The 24890-nt window shown below is 47.0% G+C and overlaps 1 protein-coding gene across 1 annotated transcript in view; it reads left to right on the top strand.

Moving 5' to 3' along the window:
- The first annotated feature begins 468 nt into the window (after positions 1–468).
- B3GLCT (beta 3-glucosyltransferase) overlaps positions 469–24890 on the top strand; it is a 95179-nt gene continuing 70757 nt past the window's right edge. The window contains exons 1-4 of the mRNA XM_069466956.1: positions 469–540; positions 2782–3286; positions 16283–16332; positions 21400–21442. Coding sequence (XP_069323057.1) covers positions 469–540; positions 2782–3286; positions 16283–16332; positions 21400–21442 — 670 coding nt within the window. The remainder of the gene's footprint in view (positions 541–2781; positions 3287–16282; positions 16333–21399; positions 21443–24890) is intronic.

Raw genomic sequence — 24890 nt, 5'->3', positions numbered from 1 at the left:
GACATTCTCTTCCCCGGTCAGACCCCAGGCCTGATTCTAGGTTTGGGAACTAATCCCTAAGAACGCTCATAATGTATAAAGCTACTTCTCTGTGTGGGAAGAGGGTGGTCCTCCTGAAACGTGTCCACTGCTCATCTGCTTTAGGCCTGAAACTGCGTGAGAGGGCCGGGAGAGGCTGGGCAGAGCTGGAATCTGTCCCTTGGTCTTTGCTGGTATAGGAACAGGGTACCCAGGGCCCCTTCCACGGCAGGGAAGAGAGGCAGCAGGCTGGGTGGAGCTGAGTGAGAAACCTGGGCCACCTTATTTCCCCTCCCTAACCCGCCACACTGCTTTGGGCTGATTTGCTCTGTGTGTGTGTGTGTGTGTGTGTGTGTATGTGTGTTGTGCCTCTCCTCCTTTCCTCAACCCAGGAACCTGCTATTTCTCTAAGACCCTGAACTACAGTCACTTCTTTTCTGACTGATTCCAATGGCCCTGTTAGATTCTGCTTCTCCCCGACGTGTTCCCACCTACCTGTGCTACAGCGCTTATCACATGATGGTACAATTAGTTAGGAACATCTTTGTCTTCCTACCTGGACTGTGAGTCCTTGGGTGCAGGGCCATGTTTTACGCTTTTTAAAAATACCTTTTCCAGAGCCAAGCAAAGGGCGCATCAGCTAGAAGGAGTTCCCCATCAGGTGAATGAGTGAACGTGTGGGTGTGGGGGCGGGGGTGTTCCAGCCTTTTTGGCCTAAAGTATCCTTGTTATAAAATCAGAGGCCATCTGTTTGGAACTTGTTCATTAGATTATTTGGCCGTCTATAGTTTTCTGAATATGTTTTTATGTTCTTTTAGTATTTAGAAAATTCTTTCAAAAATTACCAGCCTCTTTTAATCAGGTTGCAACAAGGTCCCCCCAAAAAGAGGTGGCTTCTAGCTTTTCCCCCTGCCCTTCAACAAGGAAAGTTCCAGGTGCCAGAATGGGGGTCACAGCTGGGATTAAGGTGAATGAATCCCAAGAAGGTAGAACTATGGCCTGCTCTTTTTCTCATCACAATCTTAGAGTTCATGAGATTTGTTTTTTTCTACTGAAAGTTGTCCCCTTACACTTGGTGTTGCAGGCAAACATTGCCATTTCAGGCATCTTTTAGTGTCCTTAGTGGGAGTGCGTTTGCTCTAGGAAACGCTCTGAACTTCCGATTGGGAGAGAGAACTCCCAGCAAGTCCATTTATCATATGACTAGAGAAAGTGAAAGGCAATCCTTTTTAAAATGTGAGTTATGGAGCTTTGTAATGTGCCGTTTATCTATGTCTACTGTGGAAAGAAGAATGCCAGGGCAAGTTTATTACTAAAACTGTGTGCTCTCCATTGTGTTTAGGGCTCAAATTTCCACATCTCATTCTGGTACATAGTTAAATCCTAACATGATGAATTTTGATGAAAACATTGATTAAATACCAATCATTGCTTAATTATTAGTTTTCTTCAACACACCTTGGTGAAATGTTTAATATCTAACACATGCAAGGAATGTTTTCTTAGAAGAAAGCTAAACAGCTTTGGAAATTAGAAACAATCTAGAACTCTCAACTAGGCAGGTAAGTTTTAGAATTTTCCCAAGAAGGATAAAAGTGATCAATGCAGTTGACCATAAATTTGAAAAGCTTGACTAAAAAAAAATGAAATGGAAGGATTTCTACATTTCTTTTTCCTCCCATCAAAATGGTATTGACATGAGATGACAAACTTTAGGTGAAGGAACAAAATGGCACTATTTGCATTTACACTAAATGGGTAACACATGAAATATTTAGTTCTCAGTTTTAAGAAGTCAACATAAACCACAGAAAGAAAAGCCATTGTCTCCAGACTTTATTATAAAAAAGTATTGCAGCACTTACTGCATGAACAAGCGGAATACCATCCTAATGCATTAGAAGCAAAGCCTCCCCAAAGGTATTCAAGTTTATAGGGCTCAAGCCAACAAACATTTAGCCAGCACCCACTTCTCTATCTCCCCACATCCTACTTGTACTCCTGGGGCCTGGTAATGGTCCCTATTAAATGTTTAACAAGTAGGGGAATGTTGCATGCCCATGTGGAAGATACTGGCATTCCTAGGGTACTAAGCAGAATTGTAGGCACATAGTAGGCATCCAAAAATCTGACTAAATATGAATGAAAACATGGACACTGCCTTCAGGTCACAGTCCAGGCCAGGAAGGAGCACTTCGTCCTGTCTACTTCACTGGAGACAGACATAAGGCTTGGGGGAGGCACAAGGGAGTCCAGAACCATCAGGGGGTTTCTAGTTCTTCATCTGTAATTGCGTCCCTCTTCAGTCCACCAAGGTATGACGGGGCCAGTCCCCTATCGGGCCACTGCTCTGCCTGGCTGGGGAGGCAGCCCCTGGACAGTCCTGTGGGGACAGGAGGGACCCTCCTGATGAAACTTCCCCATGTCTCTGTATTTCAACTTAATTAATTTTTATCACACGTTTTGCATAAAATTGCACCCTCCCTCTTCCATCATGGTAAACACTTAAAATTACATTTATAGAAAATTACATTTACACAAACTTATATTAAAAGCCAAATTCCAGGCCTAGGCTATTGGCCAAATTTCATTTAAAGGGGATACTAAGTAAATTAGCTGAGCTGATTAAAAACACCTTCATCAAAGTAGAACATTGGTGCCAACAATATTGAGTTGAATTATTGATTTTTTTTTTTACAGCAGATGGTACATTAGCAGGGAAGAAAGGTGATCAGGCTCCCTTTACTTTGGGGGGAATAAGAGGCAACTACTGACCTGCGGCTGGAGATCCAGCAAGGGAGGCACGGAGTGAGAGGCACGAAGGGAGAGGATGGGGCCCCTGGGGAAGGAGGGACAGGAGAGGTGGAGACTGGTAGCCGGAGGGAGCAGAGGCCAGACGCCTGGAAGAGGGGCGCTGTCCCGGCGGAGCAGCGGCCACCTCCACTCGCACCCGTCGGGCCGGACCCCAGCCCCGGCCGCGAGCCCGGCAGGCGCTGGAAGCGCGCACAGGGGCGCTCCCGCTCGCGGCCGCCAGAGGGCGCGGCCGGAGATGGCGCGGCGGAGCCCGCGGGGGAGGGGGAACCGCGGAGAAGGGTCAGCCGCGGCGGCAGGGCGGCGGCGGCAGCGGCGCAGCTCCGCTCCCCGCGCGTCTCCGGTCCCCGCGCCCAGGTGGGGCGCGCAGCCTCCGCCGCCGGGATGCGGCCGGCCGCCGGCCGCGGAAGCCGCCTGGCGCTGCCGGCGCTGCTCGCGCTCCTCACCTGCTCCCTGGGTAAGTAGCGGGCGGCCGGGCGCGAACGGGCGCGGCGTGGGCTTCGTGGGCGCAGCCGCCGGCATCCGCGTCGGAGCGGGGAAGGAGGCGCCGGCGGCCCAGCCCTCCGCCGGCGCCCGTGTCCCGCCGTCCGGTCCCCGGCGCGCGGCGCCGGCAGCAGCGCCCTCTCGCGGCGCCCAGGTGGGACCCGGCGCCGGGACCCGGGGCGCGCCCGCCGGCCCCTCTCGATCTCCGGGTCCCCACCCGGCCGCAGACGCGATCTCGCCTCCTTCCGCCGGGGCCCGGGCCGGGCAGGGCGGCGGAGCGCGAGGGCGCGGCGCCCACCCCCACAGGAAGCGCGGAGCAACTGTGCAACTGCGAGAAACTTTGAGAGAGGACGGCGGTCCCGCCCCCCTGCCTTCCGCCCGCGTCCTGCCGGCCTGCGCGGGCCGCCCGGCCCCGGCCCCCGCCCGCTCCGCCCGTCCGGCCCGGGGCGAGAGGCGGCGCCCCGCCGTCCGCGCGCCCTGTGCGGGGCCTTCCGGACACGCCTGGCCCCCGAGGATCAGCGGCCAGCTTGGCACCAGCCCTTCCCGGATTCCGACCCGGGCGCCCGCGGGGCCTCCGTGTGAGCGGGCGTGGCGCGGGCGACGCCTGGGGACCCTTTCTCAAGTCCTGGGTCTTCGTTGGGGACAGCAGGACACGTCTGGGAACAGTGCTTGCGGGGCTCCTGCTGCCTTAGTGCCCATTCCTGTTTTCCCTCCGTTCTGCTCACCAGGACATTTTCCCCTTCATCATAAAACGATGTGATAAAAGTTAAAAAAAAAAAAAATCCTTGTAATTGACTTTCATGATGAGATTTGTTCAAGTTTGAATGCTTGGGCGAAAAATTATTCATTTTTCAGACTATTGTGTTGTTCTCAAACCCAGACTGACTTGTGTTTACAGTCTGTGAAAAGGCAGTAATTTCAGATTTTTAGAAATGGCAGAATGGTGCGATTTAGGAAAAGACGTGGCGTTACTGCACACAGCTTTTGTTAGTCCACCGGAACCTTGACAGCCGGTTTTTATTTGGATTTAATCTCGTCAAATAAGGACATTGTTTGCTGCTTCTGTGTACCCATGGCATTTCCAACTATAGGCACTCAGTAAGTGGGAAAATCGAGTGAGATTAGTTGGTAATTAATTGTTCACATGCATGATTAATTAGGCAACAATGTTATTAAAAGTATTAGGGCACCTTGGGCAAAGAAGGCTATGCCTGATGGTGGGGAGCAACTGAATTTGGCCGGTGATCTGCTTATTAGAAGAAACAGGCGTTGCTGGGTGTCAGGGCAGGGAAAACCGGAGGCTGGAGGTTTGGGAAATTGACTAGGTGACTCTTGGCTGCATCAGTTGGCTTGTTGCCTGGAAGTTTTGCAACTAACCAAATGGGCGTGTGGTAACTGAAATTGGCATTCTATTTATAGCACTGCACTTTATAATCCTGTATTGGAGGTATAATATTTGCATATAATATATTCGATATATGGGCTGAAATGCACAATTGTATTGCTATATGCATCTGTTTTTTACAACCCCTCAGGGAATATTTGCACTGTCCAAATTTGATAGTACACTGAAGGACATTCAGAATGAACTAAAATGTCAACACATTTTTAGAGATGTCTATTAGCCCTGTGAAGTTGTCAGATAAGCACAATAAATAAGACATAAAACACATTAAAAGGTCCCTGTGAGACATTTGGGCTTTGTGAACTGGCTTTCCTGGTTTGGTACAGACAGGAGGCTGTGTTCCTCTAGGTCTGAAGTAAATCAGGAGAAGCTTTTATTGAGCTCTGCTTTGATGTTAGGGGAGGGGCACCAGCGTGTATAGAGATGTGGTCCCCACTCGTGATGTTCTCGAAATCTTGCTGAAACAGAATATGGCAGGAGTCCCGAGGCATGTGAACGAATCCTGATGTTTATAAATACCTTAAATATTCCTGCATGACATTGGTCTGACTGTATATAGTTTAGTTTCCCTACAAACTGGATCAGATTTATTTATGTTTTTAGAGAAAAGTCTTTATAGAAAATTTATTTTAAACCCATATGCATATACAGACAAAATTCACTGCAACTTCAGTTCTAACGCCTGGCACCAGTTCCAGAATAAGAAGATTTATTCAAACCTCTAGGTCACCACTTATTAGCTGTGTAGCTTTTAGTGGCTTTGAGCTTCAGTTTTCTTGTATGAATGGGAGACATGGACTAGTTAGATAAAATACTAGGACTTAGTTTTAACATATTTATTCCATTGTAGCAGAGACTGGTAACTGCCTACTCGCTAGCCTTTTGTCCCTTCTTTTCTTAACAAAACTCATATAACCAGGGTTGAGGGGAAGGCTGGAGGAGTGGTGGCAATGTGAAACATTTCTCACTCAGTAGCCTTTGCAAATAGGGGTAGACAGTGAGATACCTGTAGAAATTATTGGGTGGGGCTCCTGGCAAAGCTCATTCAAGGCGGCTGGCCCAGCTGGGATGTCTGCCTTTTTGCCTTGTTTCATCCTCCTTCTCGTTGCCTCTTATGTGGATCTGATGGCTGGAGCCATGGTGGCCATCTTGTGACAGGCGGTGACCTTGAAGACAGAAGTCAGTAGTAAGGATGGTGGAGCAGAATGACAGGACAGGACAGAATGACAGGATGCCAGGTGGCTATGGAGTGCCAAGCCAGCCCTGGATCGCCTGTTTCCAAACTTAAATTGCACGAGACTGTATGCAGCCCAGCCTAATCCTAATTTATAGAAGAAGCTTATTTGAACCAATGGTATTGGTAAAATAATAGGTATTAGCTTTCATTTTTTTACATTCCTGTCTCTTCTCTATCTAAGCCAAGATTGTATTTCTTAGCACCTGCCAAAATTAGGGGTGATTTTTCATTCTGAGCCAGATCTTTCTCAGATTCCTTTCATTGCAGTGAGTCAGAAATTTTAGGACACCAAGCGTCAGACTTAATTCCAGGTTGTTTTTGTTTTTTGAGTTTTTAAAATCCTCTCTTTTATTTCATAAGCAGCATGCAGGTATTACTGGCACAGATTTTAATCTTCTGAATGGATCATTTGTTGCCCAGGATCCCCAAGTTGGCACAGCCTCCGTGGTCACGGACTGGACCCAGGGGAGTTTGCCTGCAGACCTCAGGCAAGCCTGGGGTGGGGTGGAGAGGGAGGAAGAGCCTCTGCTCCACATGATGTGGGTCAGGGAGGAGATGTTCAGACCCTTTTGTTAACTTCCTCAGAGGCAAACATTGTGGGCCCGGTACTGGAGCAAGTCTTAATAATTGGCCTTATTTGGAGCCAGGTTTTTTGCTTTTTATTAGATACATTATAAAGCAAGCAAGCAAGCATGATTTCTAGACATAGTGGTACTATTTTGGGGGAATTTGCAAATGTTATATGTTTTTCCTCTTGTAGCACTATGTGTAACCCATCTTTGGCATTACATAGATTCTTGCTTGAGAACAATATACTGGAGTCCCCATAGGTTAATCTCACCTTTCCCATGATAAAGGAAAAGTTGTGAGTATGAGGGGTTCATCAGACTCATTGATTGAGGTCTCTCTTACTACCATGATTTCAAAGTTTTCGTCAAAACTTTGAAGCAACTTTGAGCAACTTCCCAAAGAAACCTGATTCAGTGGAGGTGCTGATTTGAACTACTAGAAAATGTTAATTTTACAGTAATATTAAAAGGAAAAACTACCCAAAGTCTGTTACTTATTCAAAGAGTGATGTGGGATACCTGCCGTGTCAAGCATTGGGATACTGCGGGAGCAAGGCAGTCTGTCTAGTCTGTCTCTGCCCTTGTGGAGCTTGCAGTCTGGAAGGGAAGATGATATTAAACAATAATGGCACCAGAATGAATTGCAGTTCTGCTAAATGCTGTGAAAGAACAGTTCAGGATGCTGGGAGACAGCTTTCGCTGGGTCTGGGGCAGTGGTTCTCAGCAGGTAATGATATTGCACCTCAGAGAATGTCTGTCACTGGAGATTTTTTTGGTTGTCACAGGGGCTGGTTTGGCAGAGGATCCTGCTGGCATCTAGAGCCAGGGATGTTGCTGAACATCCTATGATGCACAGGACAGCTCCGCCCCCACCATCAAACAATTAATTACTGGGTCCAAAACGTCAGTAGTGCCAAGGCTGAGAAACCATGGAGTAAGAGCTCAAGGCGGGCTTCCTAGAGGATGTGACTTTAGAGCTCAGACCTGCAGGGGAGGCAAAAATCAGTTAAGTGGCAGAGGAAGAGAGCTTGCTCAGTGAGGGACGGAGGCTGGTGCTGAAGGAGTCAAGCGGAGAAACGACAGAGGCCTGGAGGGTCTGAGAGAGGGGCCAGCAAGGTCAGTGGGGCCAGGTTCGGCAGGGCCTTGCAGACTAGGTGACAGATTTTGAGCTGTGTCCTTCCGGCAGCGAGAAGCGTTCAGAGGGCTGTAAGGGGGCAGTGCCTGATTTGACTTCCATTTTCTGAAGCTCACTCTGGCTGTCCGGTGGAACAGGAGTAGGAGGGGCCCGCGTGGGCGTGGGGGACTGTGCTGGGGACAACCAGGTGTGAGATGATTAAGAATCTCTAAGTCTTGGTGATCGATTGGGTACAGTGGGCTGGGAGAAAGGGTGGGGACAGGGATGAGTCACCGATTTCTGTCACTATCTCTGGAAAGTCGTGCTGTTTACTGAGTTAGGCACTAATGGGGGAGGACCAGATAAAAAAATCTTTTTTCATTGTGGTTCAATATTCATGACAAAATGTATTAAATGTAATAAATTTTAAGTGTACAGTTCTGTGGCGTTAAGTATCCAGACATTTCTCTGAAATGTACTTTGACTTTTATGGGGAAGTGAGGCTGAGAAGTTATTTTGGACAAGTTGAGTTTGGGGTGCATGTGAGACTTCCAGGTGCCATGTCAGGTGAGTAGGTAGATATTTGGGTCTGAAGCTCAGAGGAGAGGTTGACTGGGGAGGTATTTGGGGGCCTTATCTTAGATGTCAATTTGAGTCGATTTTTGTGTTTTTTTTGTTTTTTTTTTCTTTTTTAGAGATGGGGTCTGTATATATTGTCTAGGCTGGACTTGATCTCTTGGGCTCAAGCGATCCTCCTGCCACAGCCTCCCGAGTAGATGGGACTACTGGTGTGAGCCACTGAGCTCCACTTTCCCTCCCTCCCTTCCCTCTCTCTCTTCCCTCCCTCCCTTCCTCCCTCTCTCCCTTTCTTCTTTTCTTTTATAGGAAAAGAGCCTTGATTGACAGAATACATTTATTTAAGCTTTTACTCAAAGTGTATGTGTACCAAAGATTTGGTAGAAGTTGGGGAAGAAAGCAGTCTTTATTTGCATGCTGTAAAGCTGCAGGTTTAGGGAAAAAATGAGTGTAAGTATCATCAAATAAGATTTGAATGTATCTTAAGTATAGCAAATGCCATTTTCTCCTAGAGATATAACTTATTTTCACTACTAAAAGAATATTTTATGAAAGTGAAAAGATGATATAGTTCAGTTTACATTATTGCTCCCCGTAAGAAGCTCAAGGCTCTTTATATATCACGTTGAATTTATCTCCTCCAAATCCTTGAGGGGAATTATGGGGAGCTTGCTCTTTGTTTATGAGATGAATGAAGTAAAGGAAGTTAAATGGCCAAGGCCTGTTGTGAAAATAGCTGTGTTCAGTTCCCTTGAGTTCCTGGCTAGCTGTCCACTCCAATGCCTGTCAGACTGCAGCACACATGAGAATCATCTCAGTGTCTTAAAGAAGCCCCTGTTTGTTAAAATGCAGATTCCTGGGTTCCAGCTCCAGATTTTCTGATTCAGAAGATCTGAGATGAGGCCTCTGGGTTTGTATTTTTGACAAGGCCCCCAGGTGAGTTGTCTGAGCAGCCGGTTGTGGGAACCCTGCCTGGGCCACTCTAAGCCTGGGACTGTTATTGGGTGATTTTTGTGAACATCTGTACAATATAAAGATGATCAATGGTTGCTTTGTCTTTAAAATGAAATATGGGGTTGTTTTGGAGAGAGGAAAATATGGCATCGAGGCCTACCGCTCATCAATCCAGCGCTTTGTGTACTTGGGAAAGGAACTGGAAACCCCAGAACTCAAATCGAGGAGAATCTTTCTCTGGTTCCAGCATCATTTGGCAGATTTTCAAATGCTACTGGAGGGACCATAGTCTGTGGAGCATGAGTTTCAAAAATTACAGCAGTGAGTTGTTTGAGCAAAGGTTTTTGGACAATATACAAGTAAGTTCCTGAAGGCTTAGGGCGTCTCAGATTGTGTATCCTGTGGTCCCCAACCCTGGGGCCCTGGCCTGGTAACGGCCGTGGCATCTTAGGAAATGGGCCTCATATCACCACCTGAGCTCTGCAACCCTCCCAATGATACCCGCCCCCCAGTCCGTGGAAAATTCCATGAAACTGGTCCCTAGTGCCAAAAAGGTTGAGGACCACTGGCGTATACCATGAATTGAGTGGTACTGATGGGGGAAAGTCCACTTTTTGTAAAAGTTAAGATACTCAAAAGTTAATTGTAAATTGTATTTTTATAGATGAAGCCTAATAGTTAATTGTTCACTAATACACTTGCAATTTTAAGGACTTGCACAAAGTGCTGTTTTGTGTGTGTTTGAATACTTGCTCTGTGTTCCTCTTTGGTGTGACCAGGGACTTTCCGACCCTTCCTGTGACTTAGGCTATGGAACATGCGCGCGCGTGTGTGTGTGTGTGTGTGTGTGTGTGTGGTGGGGGGAGGCTTGAATCTCAACCCCAAACTCTGTTGGAGTTGGAATTTTCTGGTTTTCATATCTTGAGTGATTGTTTAAATTGAGATATGAATCTAAGAAGGCAATGATCTTTTTCTCCTAAATATATATAGTTATTTCCTATCCATTTTTTTTCCCATTTACTGCCCTTCCAATATATTGATCCTGTCAAAGTTGGTTGCCAAGTGAGGAAAAACCTGTATTCCAAACTCCATTTTCCCGTTGACATCTGTGATACAACAGGAGACGAGTTGCAGACAGAGCAAGATGAAGGTTGAGTAGTTGCGGCTCAGAGGAGTAGCGTGTCTTCAATGAGCTCCTTCCTCGCTGCTCTGCGCTGGCTGAGTCACTTTGTTAATGCTGTGGAACCCATGACACTACTGAGATAGGGGTTCCCTAACCCCAAATACTGTCCAGTCGTCACCTTGCCAAGGTAGCAGAATTGTGCTGGCATCTTCCCCCGTAAGCAGATCTCTTTTCATAAGAGCGTACTGTTTGGTGAAATCTCTGTAGCGTTTACGGTAGGCCAGGTGCTGCTCTGAACTGAACTACACCGGCTCCTTTTTTTTTTTTTTTTGAGACAGAGTCTCTCTCTGTTGCCCAGGCTAGAGTGAGTGCCGTGGCATCAGCCTAGCTCACAGCAACCTCAAACTCCTGAGCTCAAGCGATCCTCCTGTCTCAGCCTCCCGAGTAGCTGGGACTACAGGCATGCGCCACTATGCCCGGCTAATTTTTTCTATATATATTTTTAGCTGTCCATATAATTTCTTTCTATTTTTAGTAGAGATGGGGTCTCGCTCTTGCTCAGGCTGGTCTCGAACTCCTGAGCTCAAACGATCCGCCCACCTCGGCCTCCCAGAGTGCTAGGATTACAGGCGTGAGCCACCGCGCCCGGCCTAAACCGGCTCCTTTAGTTCTTGCTTCCTTTCCCCACGAAGGGAGAGGCTGCTGAGCTACTGAGTGGCAGAGCCTGGGTTTGAGCCCAGGTGGGCCGAGTGTAGGCTCTGTGTTCTGACCTTGTGCTGTAGGACTAGTCCAGCCCGGCCTGGGGCCCGGTGTCCCCTACTGCTATGTCTTTCTGTTGTCCCATGCTGCCTTAAGGACAGAATGCCTTGGAAAAACTCCTTTAAAGAATTCCCTAAAAATTCCTTAATCAACTGCCTTCTCTCCTGCTTCTCCCTACCTGGCCATTCCTTTTGTCTCTTGCAGTTTGTCCCTGCAGTGGGGGTTCCCCTGCCCCATCCTTGGGTTCACACGCTGCCCTGGGTGACACGTCCAGGCTGCGGCCTCAGCTCCTGTGTGCGGTGGTGGCACCCGTGCTGGGTGCTGTCATCTCACCCCTCCATGCCGGCCACAGAGGGCCCCAGGCTGCCCTGGGATGTCTTCCTGTGAGTGTCCTCAGAATGTCAGAGCCGAATTGAGCTTCCCCACACAGCTGCCACCTCCTTCATTCTCTGCCGTGTGACTGTCACTCCAGCCTCCCGGTCACTGGGGTTGGAGCCCGGAGGCAGGCTCCTGCCACCCTGCCCAGACCTGAAGTGCCCCTGCCGACTCCCGTAGTCCTTTCCTGTCCCCCTGCAGCCACTCCACACACAACCTCGAGAAAGCTGTCTTGGCCACTCACCTCAGTGTGGCTTCACCCCCTTAAATGCCTCACACAGCTGTTCCTGGCCCTCAGAAAAGACCAGACACCCCAACACCGGCCCCTTTCCTGATCTGGCCCCTGCCAACCTCAGCCTCTTCTCCAGCCTGTCAATCCCCACCCAGGGGTCCCTGCCCTGTCACTCCCCCCATCAGGTTCCCACCCCAGTCACCCCCAGGTGTCTCTGCCCCTGTGTGGGTTGGTCCGTCCTGGGCTCCCGTGTGGGTGACAGACCCCCTGTCCTCTGGTGTGGGGGGTGCCGCACAGTGGTGACCTCCCCAGCGTGTCTGCTCCTGCAGGGGCAGCGGGTGTGTCGAGGAGGGTGAAGGGGAGGCAGGCCCTACCCCTGTTGCTGGGCCGTGGGTGCGTTTGTTTCTGTCCCCTGTGCTGCCGTGGATCATCTTTGAAGCAGTCGCTCAGGGCAGTAACCTGGCTGTGGGCCGTGAGTCCTGGAGCTTGAGGCCCCCAGGACCTGGGACTCATCCGGAAAGCTCCAGGGAGAGGGAGCCGCTGGCGGCTGGAGCTGCAGCGCTGGGGACACGTTTTGTAAGTAGGTCACCGGATAGAAAGTGAGTCCCCAAAGGCTTCCTCCTGGCGTGGTGGGAGGAGCCAGAGAGCCTGAGCTGCATGGCTTCTAGGAGGTGTCCTCGTGAGCTGTGGCCTGGGTGGCAGAGCCACAGGCACCGGGCTTTGTCCCCTCCCTCCTGGCTTGTGTGCAGGGCACAGGCACCTAGACACTGCCCAGACTGACAGTGGCACCGCAGCCATCAGCGTCCGCAGCTGTCGCTGAGCTTTGTACTTTCTGAACCTTCATGCCCCGGCTACGCACCCCGGCTGTGCCCTCTAAGGGGGCGTGATTTGCACCTGAGCTGTTCCCTGTCATTTGTGTTTCACCTGGTTTCTATGATAGATGCTCCTGGGAGAGTTTGGGAAGACGATCAGGAGGATGGGAACAAGATCAAGTTAGGAGGCACGGTCCTCTTTCCTGCCTGGGAGTGGGGCCCTCGCCCCTCCCAGGAACAGGGAAAGATAGTTAATTAGCGCTGCTCAAATGCAGTGCAATTAATTACGGGCCAGTTTTCTTGCACCCGGGGGCTTAAGCTGGCCTAGAAATCGTAGTCCCAGGTTAGTTGTAAAATCTTGATTTATCTCCCTGTATAGGTGTGCTAACACATTCATTGGCTTGAATTACTTAAAGTTATCATGAAAAAGGTCCAATTTCTATTGCCTGCCCTGATTTGCACTTTAAATATAGTTCCCTGTTGCCATCACCAGAATTCATGTTGAAAATAGAAAAGGGAAAATTACTTTTAAACAACAATTTGACATAGAAAAGCACGATTTACCTTGGAATATTTCTCCAACTGCACAGTAATGCACTAAGCCTGAGTTTTCAAGGGTATTTTTCCCTGCTGAATCTGGAAATTAATATGAAAGCAAACAGCAGACATTGAGCCCCAGGGGGCCACGCCTTTGTGCCCCTTGGTGGGGGCAGGAGGGGGTCTGTGCCTCCCTCCCTCCTCGCTCTCCCCAGCCCAGGCCCACAGTGTTAAACTCTCCTGTTAGACTCGTTGAAGGCGACAGGCAGATGAAACCGGGATTTTGTTGGGAGGACTTCTGTAAATGACTCATTATTTTAAGATTGGATTTATTAGTGGTATAGCATATTCTGTGCCTTCAAAATACATTTGGTTCCTTGATGGTTTCTTTTATTTAGATTATGGAAATGTACGGATAAAACCAATTGGCACTTTATTTTTAGTATTCATCTAATGAGGATTATCTTGCCTTATGATTTGCTCTTATGACTGAAAGTGTCTCTGATGCATTTCTTATGTCATTGCTTTAAATAGTATATAATTTATATCCATCATGGGGAAAAAGGAGTTTTTAATTTCGCAACAGAGTGATGGGGAGAAATGACAGACTTTTTTTTTTTTTAAAGGCTATTTTAACTCCAGGTCCGTGTGTGTTCGGATAGAACTAGAATATGGCTTAACTTCAGCTCAGTTAAGCCTTGTCTGAATAAAGGAATGGTGTCTTGATTCTGACAAGCAGGGTTTGTGGAATTCACTTGATTTATAGGCAATAGCCTCCTTCTATGTAATTCCTACTTTAAACAGTTACGTTTTCAAATAATATTAGCTGCTTATTCATGAAAGGTGATGCATTAGTAATTCTCAGGACCAGTACCAGGTAAAGACACCTTTCCTGCACTATGGTTGGTATTCTAAGGGCCGGGTGGCTTCTGTGTTCACGTACACTCCCTTGTCATGTAGCCGTCTGGCCTTGCAAACAAGTAAGGTGAAAGTAAACATGGGTTATTAGATGATGTCACTGAACCTGCTAAATTGAGAAAGGTATTTTACTTGATAAAAGAGGAAATTCTAACTCGGAAATCTTTGTTTGTGTTTGGAATTGGGAATTGATTGGGGTTGGGGAGATGGGTTTTTGAATCAAAGTGATGCATTAGTTTGACCACAGTTTTTATATCCTGCAAGTTCTCAGAATGTTCTGTTTTCTGGAACTGTGGTGCAAAGCAATGTTAACGTGTTGTAACCTCCAACTATGATATTCATTAAGTAATTCTATTTTTGATACCTTCTTGAGGTTTCTCGATGTGCATATTAGCTTGGAGGTAAATACGATAAAACAAAACAAAAAAATTTAAGTACCCAGGAGCAGAATTTAATGGCATTTGGGGTTAAATCTCTCCTTTCTTCTTAGAATGTGATGCATGATTTGGGCTTTGCTTTTCCTGTGTGTGTGTGCATGTGTGTAAGTGTAAAAAGTGCGAAAATAGTTCAGATCCCGGTAAAAATAAATTGAGGCCCACTAAACTCCTCCATTCTTCTGGGTTGACACTGTCTAGGATAAGAATTAGGCAGTCCTTAAGTGGTATGAGCCTAGGGCCATAGTGAACACTTGCATTCATTCATTCAATGAGTATGTATTGAGCTCCTTCTGGGTGCTAGTTGTGCTCTTGGTGTGGGGCAAACAGTAAATCAAACTATATGCCTGCCCTCATGGAGCTTACAACAAACTGATAGATAAGACAAGTAATAAATATATTTAAGCATATCTGATGTCAGTGGCTGCTCAGTGCTCTGGAGCAGTGGTCCCCAACCTTTTTGGCACCAGGGGCCGTTTTCATGGAAGACAATTTTTCCACGGGGATGGGGGCATGGTTTCGGGTTGATTCAAGTGCATTACATTTATTGTGCACTTTATTATTATCACATTATAATATACAATGAAATAATTATACAACTCACCATAGGTCGGGGCCCCCTCTCTGGAGGATAGTGAAGCAGAGTGAGGCGGAGAAGGAGGGTGTGGCGTTGAGGGTTCACCCTTTCATCTGAGGTGGTCTCGGGAGGCCTCGCGTCCTCTCTGCTGTTAGCGAAACTCCTCACGTAGAGGTTCCCTTGGCTTACATTTCAATTTCACCCTGCCTTTCGAAATGTCATTCTGGAAATGGAAACGATTAAACTATGTTAGTCATTTGCTTCTTGGTGCGAATATGTTTCAGATTATTTCCTTTGAGCAAATGTTAATGGAGGATTTGAGGCAGTGGATGTCTCGGGTGGGAGTGGGGAAGGAATTAGAAGGAATCCGAATGGGCGAAGTTGTCTCCTGGTCCGAGTAGGGTCTGCTCTGCCACCCAGCTAGCCCTGCCGCCGACACTCGTTATTGTTCCGTGGTGTTGCCTCTCGGACCCGGGCAGGGCATCGCTGCTCTGTGGCCTTGCCCCTTTCCTCCTGGGAATGCTAACTGGGGACAGCAAACTCCATGCAGTGCTTTCCTCTTAGCTCTTCAGGTGAAATGCACTTGAGGTTAAGGTATTATTTTTTGTTCTGTTAAGCTTCCTGTTGGCTTATCATTTTGCTTTACATTTTCAAAGTGTTACTATCATTTTGCTATTATCATTTTTAATGCAGACCTTACATGTATCTCTAGGGATATCTTTGTCTATTATGGGCTCTGACCGAAAACATTAAATCATTGTGAGTGGGGAGTGGTTTTAATTCCCCCCTGCTCTCCCGGCCCCATTGCCTTGGTAGGTTCTGTCAGGACTTTGTGGGGTTCTGCGCTGGCTGATAGCAGTATCTGCACCACACTTCTAACCCCACAGCCCCTAAGAAAAAACTTGCTCCAAATTTAGCTCTGCTGCCTGCCAGGCTTTGGCAGTGATTGTGAGGGTGGGAATTTGTACTTCTTCCCTCTGGATTCTCAGGAATTCTCCTTTGCTCAAGAAGACACCAGAATTAAGGTTTCTAAATAGTAGCATTTTATATACATCTATTGTGTAGTTTATATCTATAGACACAAGTGGCACATAGATGCTAATTTGTTCGAGGTACTGTTTCTTTTGTTTGGTAGCCTAAGCATGTTGGCTTCGTGTCGATGAATAATTTTAGGTCTGAGACGAAGAAAGCCAGTAATACTAGTTTGCAGCAGTGCAGCTGCTTAAAAATGAGCAAAACGTGTCTTGTTAAAGTATCTTTTTTTCCTTATCATAAGCAAAACTGTTGAATGTGAGAATGAACCTGGATTGCTAATTTTAATGTGAAAATTTTTCTTTTTTTTTTCCAGCTTTTGCTTTGGTTTCTGAAGCTACAAAGAAAGAGGTCACACGGTCTCAGGTACTAATTCTAATGATGAAATCTGCTCCTCCCCTCTGAGATTTGTTCATATTTTCTTGAATGGGAACAGTAGTGGTTTCATTCTTCAATTGTTATCATGTTTCTCTCTCTCTCTTTTTTTTTTTTTGGTTATATGAATTAATATAATTGTGGTCAACATAGACTTTGAAATCTTAACAGCAACCTATAGATAGACTTGCTTAAAAAAAAAAAAATCCTTGAGGCAGATCCACTGGGTTTTAAAGTCCTTTTAAGAAAAAAGGTGTTTTGACATAGCATTAGACATGTTAGCAATCTTGCTTGGATACCATAGTTTTCCCCAGTTGTATCATGGCTTAACCGTGGGCTTAATTTTCCCAGTTTGTGAAAGAATTTTGCAATCTCACAGGGGTCACACGAGTCTGATGACTGTCACCTTGAAGGTGGTGCCGTGTGAGAGGGCATGCTGGGGGACCCCAAAGGTGGCTGTGCTGCCAGACTCCTTGTGCAGTCAGAACCAGAAACCTAGGCCTGGGGGCCTATGGAGAGAGGGCAGCGCTGTCCAAATCTCGAGCTGCTGCTTCATCCCTGGTTGCATTCAGGAGCCTCCTATACAGGTTTACTAACTGGGCTTTGCACTAGATCAGTTTAGCATGTGAGAAAGAGAAATAATATTTTAAATATCAGTTGTTTTTATCATTAATTAAAACTCAGTAGACTCTATTTTTTACCACACAATTGGTATAAAAGCATTTTTTAATAGAATGTTTCTTTATCAATAGAGTGTTATCTCTTATAACTATACTATGGGAGTCCTACACAGGGGAAGTGATAATAATTTCTTATGATTTTAAGACCTTTTATGGTTAGTAAAGCACTTTCATGCATTTTATTTAATTTGATCTTCTCAATGATCCTGTTATTTCTAAGCAAAGCACATATTCTCATTTAAAACAGAGAAAACTTAACCTCAGAGAAGTTAAGTGATTTGACCAAGGTGACATGATTATTAAAAGGTAAAGTTAGAATCCAAATTTTCTGAATCTTTGAATTTTTCACATGGTAACTGTTTCATATTACTCAGCCCTGTGTGTGTGTTTGGCAATGATAAGCATTTTGTGTTGAATTTAAAGTGCTCCCTAAGGGTTATTACAAGGGAATTAAAATTTTGTTTAATGAATTTAAAATTGTAGTGCATGTTTTCAAAAGTATGAGAAGTATATCCTTTGCTTTAAATACATACATAAATATAAACAGAGATAGATCAGGTGAGTCTTTTAGTGTCATTTTTTTGTGCAGAGAGGTTAAAACACTTGAAAAATGTCATTAACTACATCTGTTTGTAGGCTAGACAGCCATGAGGAAGAGGCAGTGATGAAATGTCTGCTATGCACCGTGTCTGAGACTGGGAGATGGACAAGAATCAATTTGTCCAAAGTTGGCCAAAGTCTGTAGATGAACCTGGAGATAGGATTTAAGGCTCTGAACAATAACATGGATTTTTCAGTTATTATTAGTTTATTACTCACGGCAGAATTGACCAGGATCTGCCCTGACATTGCTACCCTGAAACAACCGCCTTCTGCCCCCCTCCCCTCCCTGCTTGCCTTGGTCAGGGGCCCTGGGCAGGCTGTCTGTCAAACGCAGGGCAGCCCTACTCAGGGCTGGGGTTCTCCCCCGACAACGTGCAGGCTCACTGGTTGGCCTGGGGTTTAGCTTGTCATCAGGGTCCTGTGTGCTGGTGCCCTGGTGTGCTACTGGCTGTGGCCTGACCTCTGGGCCCGGCTTCCTTCCCCAGTGCCTGGTGCCTGGCAGTGTCCTGGATTCTGACCTGCGACAGCTGTTGGGGGGGCTGCCCCTGCAGGATTGTCCTCCGGGCCACAGGTGCTGCCTCTGCCATGGCCGTGTACCTGTCTTCAGCCTGCAGTGTTGCCTGGTCTTATATACCACAGTGGCTTGTGCCACTGCGCACGAGTGACTTAAGAGTGGAGCTGGTCACTGGAGCCAGAGTGCTGCGGTTCGTCTCTTTCCCCACTGACCAGCTGTGGGACTTAGTGAGTCTTGCTGTGCTTCAGCTTCCCCATCTGTAAGGTGGGGTAATAGGACCTACCTCAAAGGGCCGTTTTGGAGATTAAGAGTGTGTGTGGGTGTGTGTGTCAACTTAGAACTGTACCAGGCCCTATTTAAATGTTTACCTGATAAGACAAGAAATGTCTTATGTAAACTTTCAAGAGTTTACATAAACCATCTGTTCTACCTAAACAAATGGAAACGAAAAGAGGAACTGTAGTCCTGCTTTTTAACCCCTTTTATCAGTTAAATTTCTTTTACGGTGGTAGTTGCCTTCATATGAAGCAGTAGCCGATGATGATGGTGGTAGGAGTAGCAGCCAGTGATTACTGAGCATTTGCTTTGTGCAGACACTGTGCACAGCGTCTTATCATCTCATTCAACTTACAGGGCAGCCCTGTCGGGTGGGTCTTGTGGTTATTGTTCCTATTCCTGAGGACACCGAGGCCTGAGCTAACAAGTGGTGGAAGCAGAATTAGGACCCAGGCCTCATACTTAGACCTGGGTGCACTGATGAGCACTTCCTGTTTATTTTATTCAGAATCTAGAAGGTGGTGGTGCATAGTCATGACCGGGTAGAAGATTCTATTTTCCTTCCCTTTCCTCTTGAAAGAGTTCATATCAAATTCTTTTGAGGATGTTCTGTCTTCTTTTAATGAAGAACTTAAAAACTAAGCATTACATATATGGATTGCAAGTGTTTAAATCGACTGTGGCTTAAAAAATGAAATCTGTGCCACAGGGTGACTTGGATATGTCTTTTCCTGGCTGGGGTAGGAACTGTCTGTGGCTCAGATGCTTTAGGAACAAATCTCTTTTATATCTGAGGAGCAGTTCAGTTGACTTATAAAACCGTGACAGTGAGCACATTTTGATTGATATCGGTAGTCAGTGTAAGAAACGTGGCAGCAGAAATAATGAAATAAACCACGTGTTTTCTTCTTCTTAGGAAAAGCTAAGCCTTTTCACGAGCGAAGCTGGAGACAGAATTTTAAGTATTCTGTTAATTCATTCATTTCGTCTAATTTTCTTTCTCAAAGGGGAAATTAGTCAAGACCATTTTGGTTCCATCTCAATTTACCTAATTCAACTGTTCCTTGGATATTTAATTTTTACAGTTTACAAATTGAGCCCTTTGAAATGGCTAATCATTTCCTAGCTATTGTGTCAGCCAGTCTGAGCTGCAGTGCTTAATAACAAATGGAAAGATGTATAATTTTGGTTGCTTTTCTTTGATTTCACAAAGAAGCTGGTAGAAAGTCCAGCTGTTGTTGCAGCTTGTTTAAGTTGCTCGGTCTGGAACTATAGAGTTCCAGATATTTTTCATTTTTCAACTTGTTGATAAAGGTGACTTTTGTTGTTGATATTACTTTTAGCTTACTGTTAAAATATGTTCACGTCTAATGACCCGTACTTCCTAGAGAACATCTGGGGAGGAAGGCCGGGCACATGTTACCATGGTGCTGTGAAGAAGGAGCACTGGGAAGGAGCCAGGACACCTGGGATTTAATCCTGTTCCTGTGGCTGGAGTGACTGCTGGGGCTTGGGGCAATCCTTTATCTTTGCTGAGCCTCTGTTGTCTCATTTGTGAAAGGGGAGTGTTGGGTTGAATCATCTCCAATGCTGTTTTTAGATCTAATGATTCTCTTTTTCCATGAGCCTCATCTGGCAGCCAAAGCGGTGGCCTCCCCAGGAGAAGGCGGCTTGGCCTGGGACAGGTGGCAGGTTGACAGTGAGAGCCGAGTGGCGCCTCCGGAGCCGAAGCCAGCTCCTTCCCTGAGAGCAGTTTGTCCTGGTCGTCCTGGTCAAGAGCGGTGTTTAGAGGATGGGAGACACAGGGAGTCCACACGTGCTGACTTACGGTGATAACCTGGCTTTGGCTCAGTGCATTCAGAGAATAGGGTAGAGATTTCAGTCTTTCTTAGTGGGTTCTTCCAGAAGCTACATGTTTTATTAGGATTAAGTGAGGTGTCACTTGATCCTGAGAGCTAACAAATCAGCATGTAACTATGGGTTCTTCTCTACTTAGTGGCATTTCTATTCTTGAGACAAAGGTAATACAGAATGTGCCACTGTGCTTGGCCCTCTCTCCTCCCTGTCCGTCGTCACGGTCCCTTTGGCTTTCTTAGAGGGCACATCTCTTCGTGGATACATCTCTTGGCTTTTAGGCTGCTCCCAGTTTTGTTGGTAAAGGCTCACAATCACATTTCACGTTGCAGTCTGTGAGGAAAATTGAAGGATATTTGCCACCGTCCAATTGTCATAATTATAGCATATGGCTGCTGAAAGCAGAAAAGGGCAATTAGGGAGAAAATTCCTCCTTAGCCTGCAGAGAAGACAACGAAAATGGCAGATTTAGCTGCTGACGCTTTGCACTTTTCCAAAGAAATCTTTTGAGAGTTCCTCCCTTGAATTAGACAGAGTCAGGGTCAGGAGTTTCTGTGCCCACGTCCAGATTTCTGTGTTGGGGCTCTCCACACTAAGGCGCCCCTAACACAGATGCTCATGAATTTTGGTGACTGCCATAGACCGACCTCCTCTGAGGCCCTTTGCAGGCCCCTAGGGCTGCTTCTTAGGTAGGAGAGGACATCATGGTAACATTTTAGATGACAGGATGTCTGAGCCCAAAAGATGGTAAAGTACAGTAGTTAGTAGAGCTCATCTTCATGAGGAGCACCTGTCAGAATTGAGGCGCTCTGATGTTTGCAAATGCCTGATAGTTTACAAGGTTTTTAAAGTGGACCCTTCCAAGAACATTATCAGCCAGTTAAGCGTTCACTTTACACAGGACGAAAGAGTTTCAGCTCAATTAAGTGACTTGCTCATGACCACGTGAGAAAGGCACAGCCCTATCCAGAGGTCTGTGGTGATGCAGAAGTCCCTCCCTGCTGCTTTGTTCCCTTAGGTGTTGGCTTCACTGCTCCAGGAAAGCAGTAATACATGCCATGTATTTATTCAGTTATTGCCGGCTTTGTTATGTGATGAGCTTTATCTTTTTCTCTTTCATTTAAAATACAGGGTTTGGAGAATGCAAGTGGTGTATCGAGGAGAAATGACATAGGTAAGTTATGATTTTTTTTTTTTAACCTCAGAGTATGTACTCAGGTGTATTTTAAATAAATTATATTTCAGTAAAATGATTTTTTTCTGTCTGATTTTATTGATGCGGCAAATATTGTCCAAATATTCTGTCTTTGGCCCAGATTTGCCCTCATGAAGACTCGTGGAGAACACTTTTCAGATTGACATATTGGCATGTGATATATATTGGAAATAACAGCTAATATGTTGGATTTATTGTAATTCCCTCAGCCATCATTCACTGAGCTTCCAGTAAGGGTAAAGCACCACGCCAGGTGGCGCTGTGCAGATTGCAGAGATGGAGAAACATGGTCCCTGTCATTGGGGGCCCACACTGGGGGGAGAAAGGGACAAGCTGTGGCCCTTGCTGTGCTGTCCTCTGCCTGGAGCCAGTCTCTCCACTCACGACTCGCACACACCTGCTTGCCTTGTGGGAGTTAGCTCACCAGTCACAGCTGCCGAACTTGTCTGAGCACCATGGCCTGGAAGCTGCTACCCCCTCCTCTGTAAGGCATCGTACTTCCATCTCAGCCCATCCGCACCCTTGTTTGTGCTCCTCTTAACCCTTCCCCGCGCCCCCTCCCCAGTGTATATCATAAGCATCTTCAGGGATGTGACCATGAATTAGTCTTTTTATAAAAATTTCATGGGAAGCATGCCCATGTGCTGATGGGGACGGGTAAGGTCGCACCTCTGTGAGTCGGGGTGGATCTCTCCCGGAAGGGTGTGAGCTTTGTCAACGTCCTCAACCCAGCGTAGGCCATGGAGACCTGGAAGGTGAGCTCTGGACGAGAGGGAAGAGGAAAACATTCCTTTCTAGGCTTTCCCGTCCTGGGCCTGGATTCTGTAGAAGTGCAAGAGACACCCCTGCCCTCCACCCAGGTGGAAGATGGGGGATGACCTGTGCTGGGGAGGCTAGTCCGGGCCCCAGAGGGGCCCACAGGGTGTGGGTGGGGGGCTGCAGGCTCTGAGAGAGCTGTATTTAAGGGGCCACACTAGTTCATTGCTGCCGCTTCTCTACAACACCTTGCATGGTTCAGCCACTCCTTTCCATGTGGAGATTTTCTCTCTGCTGCCAACCCTGGTGGCTTTGGGCATCTGTTTGTATGTTTATTTTGTGGGAGCTGATGAGTCTCTGGTTATTTAATGAATTAATGACCCAGGTCTGGAACATAAGCTTGAAACTACCTTGGACAAGTAAATTTACATTCTTGCAACTGCAAATGGCAAGTCAGGTGGTACCTAACTTGGTGCCATTTCATCTGAAAAAGACCCAGGGGGCTTCTTGGTCACGCCCTTCATACGAGAATACAGGACGAGAGGCTACTGTCGAGCTCACGCAATCGCAGCCACACCAGTAGGGGCAGAGTGTGCAGACCCCAGGCTGGCAGCACTCAGGGCTGGGCAACAGCCTCCAAGCACGGACGGGGTTTTTCCCTTTTTTGGCTCCCTGCCTAATGGATAGACTCACTAGTACACAGTTATTCTCACAACGTAAAACACAGTTGGAGTGGCTCTTCGTGTGTGTGCGTGTCTGCATATTTCTCTTTCAGCTTTAAATCACAAGGCTGCCTGTTATTCACTTTCTGTCAGAAGAACACTGTATTGATTTCTCATGAGAAGTACACCAGCATGCTGGAATCCATTCTTCTAGGTCATTTCTGAGCAGGAAGATTAGCACTTACTAGGGTGCTAGCCCGTGATAGGTGCGCAGCAGCTGAAGAAATAGCGTTTGGTTTCCTTTACTTTCAAAGAAGAATTATTTCTCTTCCAGGCGTCCTTTTCTAACTGTCTCCTTGGTTCTACTGCCCTTCCCAAGTGCTCTCTGCAGCTCGCTGTTGGCTTCAGTACTGCATCGGTCCTTTCTGTATCCTTGACTAATTTCTTTATCTGCCCCTTCTAGCCTGTCACTCTGATCATTATTGTCAGGCGCTTAGCGTGCGACCCATTTATTGCACATTCCTGGAGGAGAAACAATGACAATCCATCTTGAGTTGTGACAGTGTTTGCTGAAGGCAAATTGCAGTGAGTTTAAAGAAGTGCAACCAGGATGATAAGGAAACAGTGGAATCGTCTTACTTAGCTCTGTCAACCGGGCAGTGGGAGCCTGTGAGTCAGGTGGCGGGTGGCACAAACGGAAGACAGCTACCAAGATAAGCTCTGGGATCTGGACTCAGCCAGAATGTGATTCGACTGAGGGAGGGCTTTAGGCTCTATGTCAGAAAGTATTTCTTGGTGCTGGTATAAAGAACAGCTGGAATGTAAACCTGTGAGCTGTTTTTAGCACCGAACTGCTAACTGTGCTAACCTAAACAGAGCATGTAAGTGGTCTTCCGTGGTTCATTAATGTCAGGGGTGCGGGAGCTGAGCGCCCCCTTCCCTTTAGCCTTGTCCTTGACAATCCCCCACTATCCTGTTCCTCAGCCATACCTAACCATTAATACTGTCCAGGCCTTAAGCTCGACTCTCTGCTCTCTGTCCCAAACCTTCACTCCCTCTGTGGGGAAGCTCTTTCTACCCTCTTTTTTGGCCTGTTCTTACTACATAGTATCCCCAGCCCCACCTCTAGGAAGGCCCCATGGCCTGGGGCCCCACTTGGCTCCTGGTACCCTTGCCCTGTTTGAAAGCCAGTAACCTGCCATGCAAGCCTCTTGGCAAGCACATGAGTCCTCCATGATCTGATGTGGCCGACCCCGCCACCCTCTTTAACGTCATCACCCACTATGCCCCCTGCATCGTTTTCTCAGAACCCCTGGCAGAAACTGCGCATCCACCCAGGGATGCTGCAGGGATAAGGCAGGCTGTGGGCTTTTGATAACCCCGCCTCCCTCTCTAGTCGGCTACCCTCTTTGTGTGCATCTGCAGAAAAGGGCTGCTTTTTAAAGGAAGCTCAGGAAATACCTCCTCCCGGAAGCTCTCCGTGCACTCGCCACCCCTCCTCTGTGCTGTGGTGGTGCCCGGTGCTCACTCTGGCTTTCCACCTACTGCTTTGTGTTATATGGGCCGTCCCTGAACCAGTCTCAGACCCTTGCTGCAACTGTGCTCACTCATCTTTGTACCCCAGAGCTCAGAAGGTGTTTGCTGAATGAACACGTGGAACGTGCGTGATTGAAGTACAGGAGAAAGGGAGGGGCTGGCATAATTCCTTGGTAGCTGTGTTAAAGAGAGGACAGACACAGCTCACAGGGCATGACCCAGGAATATGAAAACAGAAAGGATCTGCTTTTCTCTTCCTGTGAAGCCTCTTGCCCGCATGGAAGAGCTGTTGTCTTCGTGAGAACAGTGGGTGCTTCGCTGAGCTGGTAGAAGTGGCAGGAGCTGGTTACTGTGGTGAGCGCAGGACTAACCTTTCGACAGATGGATCTGCTCTTTCAGAAAATTTATTGTGAAATAATTTGAACATATAAAAAGTTACAGAGACTAAAATA

This window comes from Eulemur rufifrons, chromosome 4 (genome assembly GCF_041146395.1).
Source record: "Eulemur rufifrons isolate Redbay chromosome 4, OSU_ERuf_1, whole genome shotgun sequence".
Lineage (NCBI taxonomy): Eukaryota > Metazoa > Chordata > Mammalia > Primates > Lemuridae > Eulemur > Eulemur rufifrons.
Note: the sequence above shows the minus strand (reverse complement) of the source record. Positions and strands in the feature narration are given on the sequence as shown.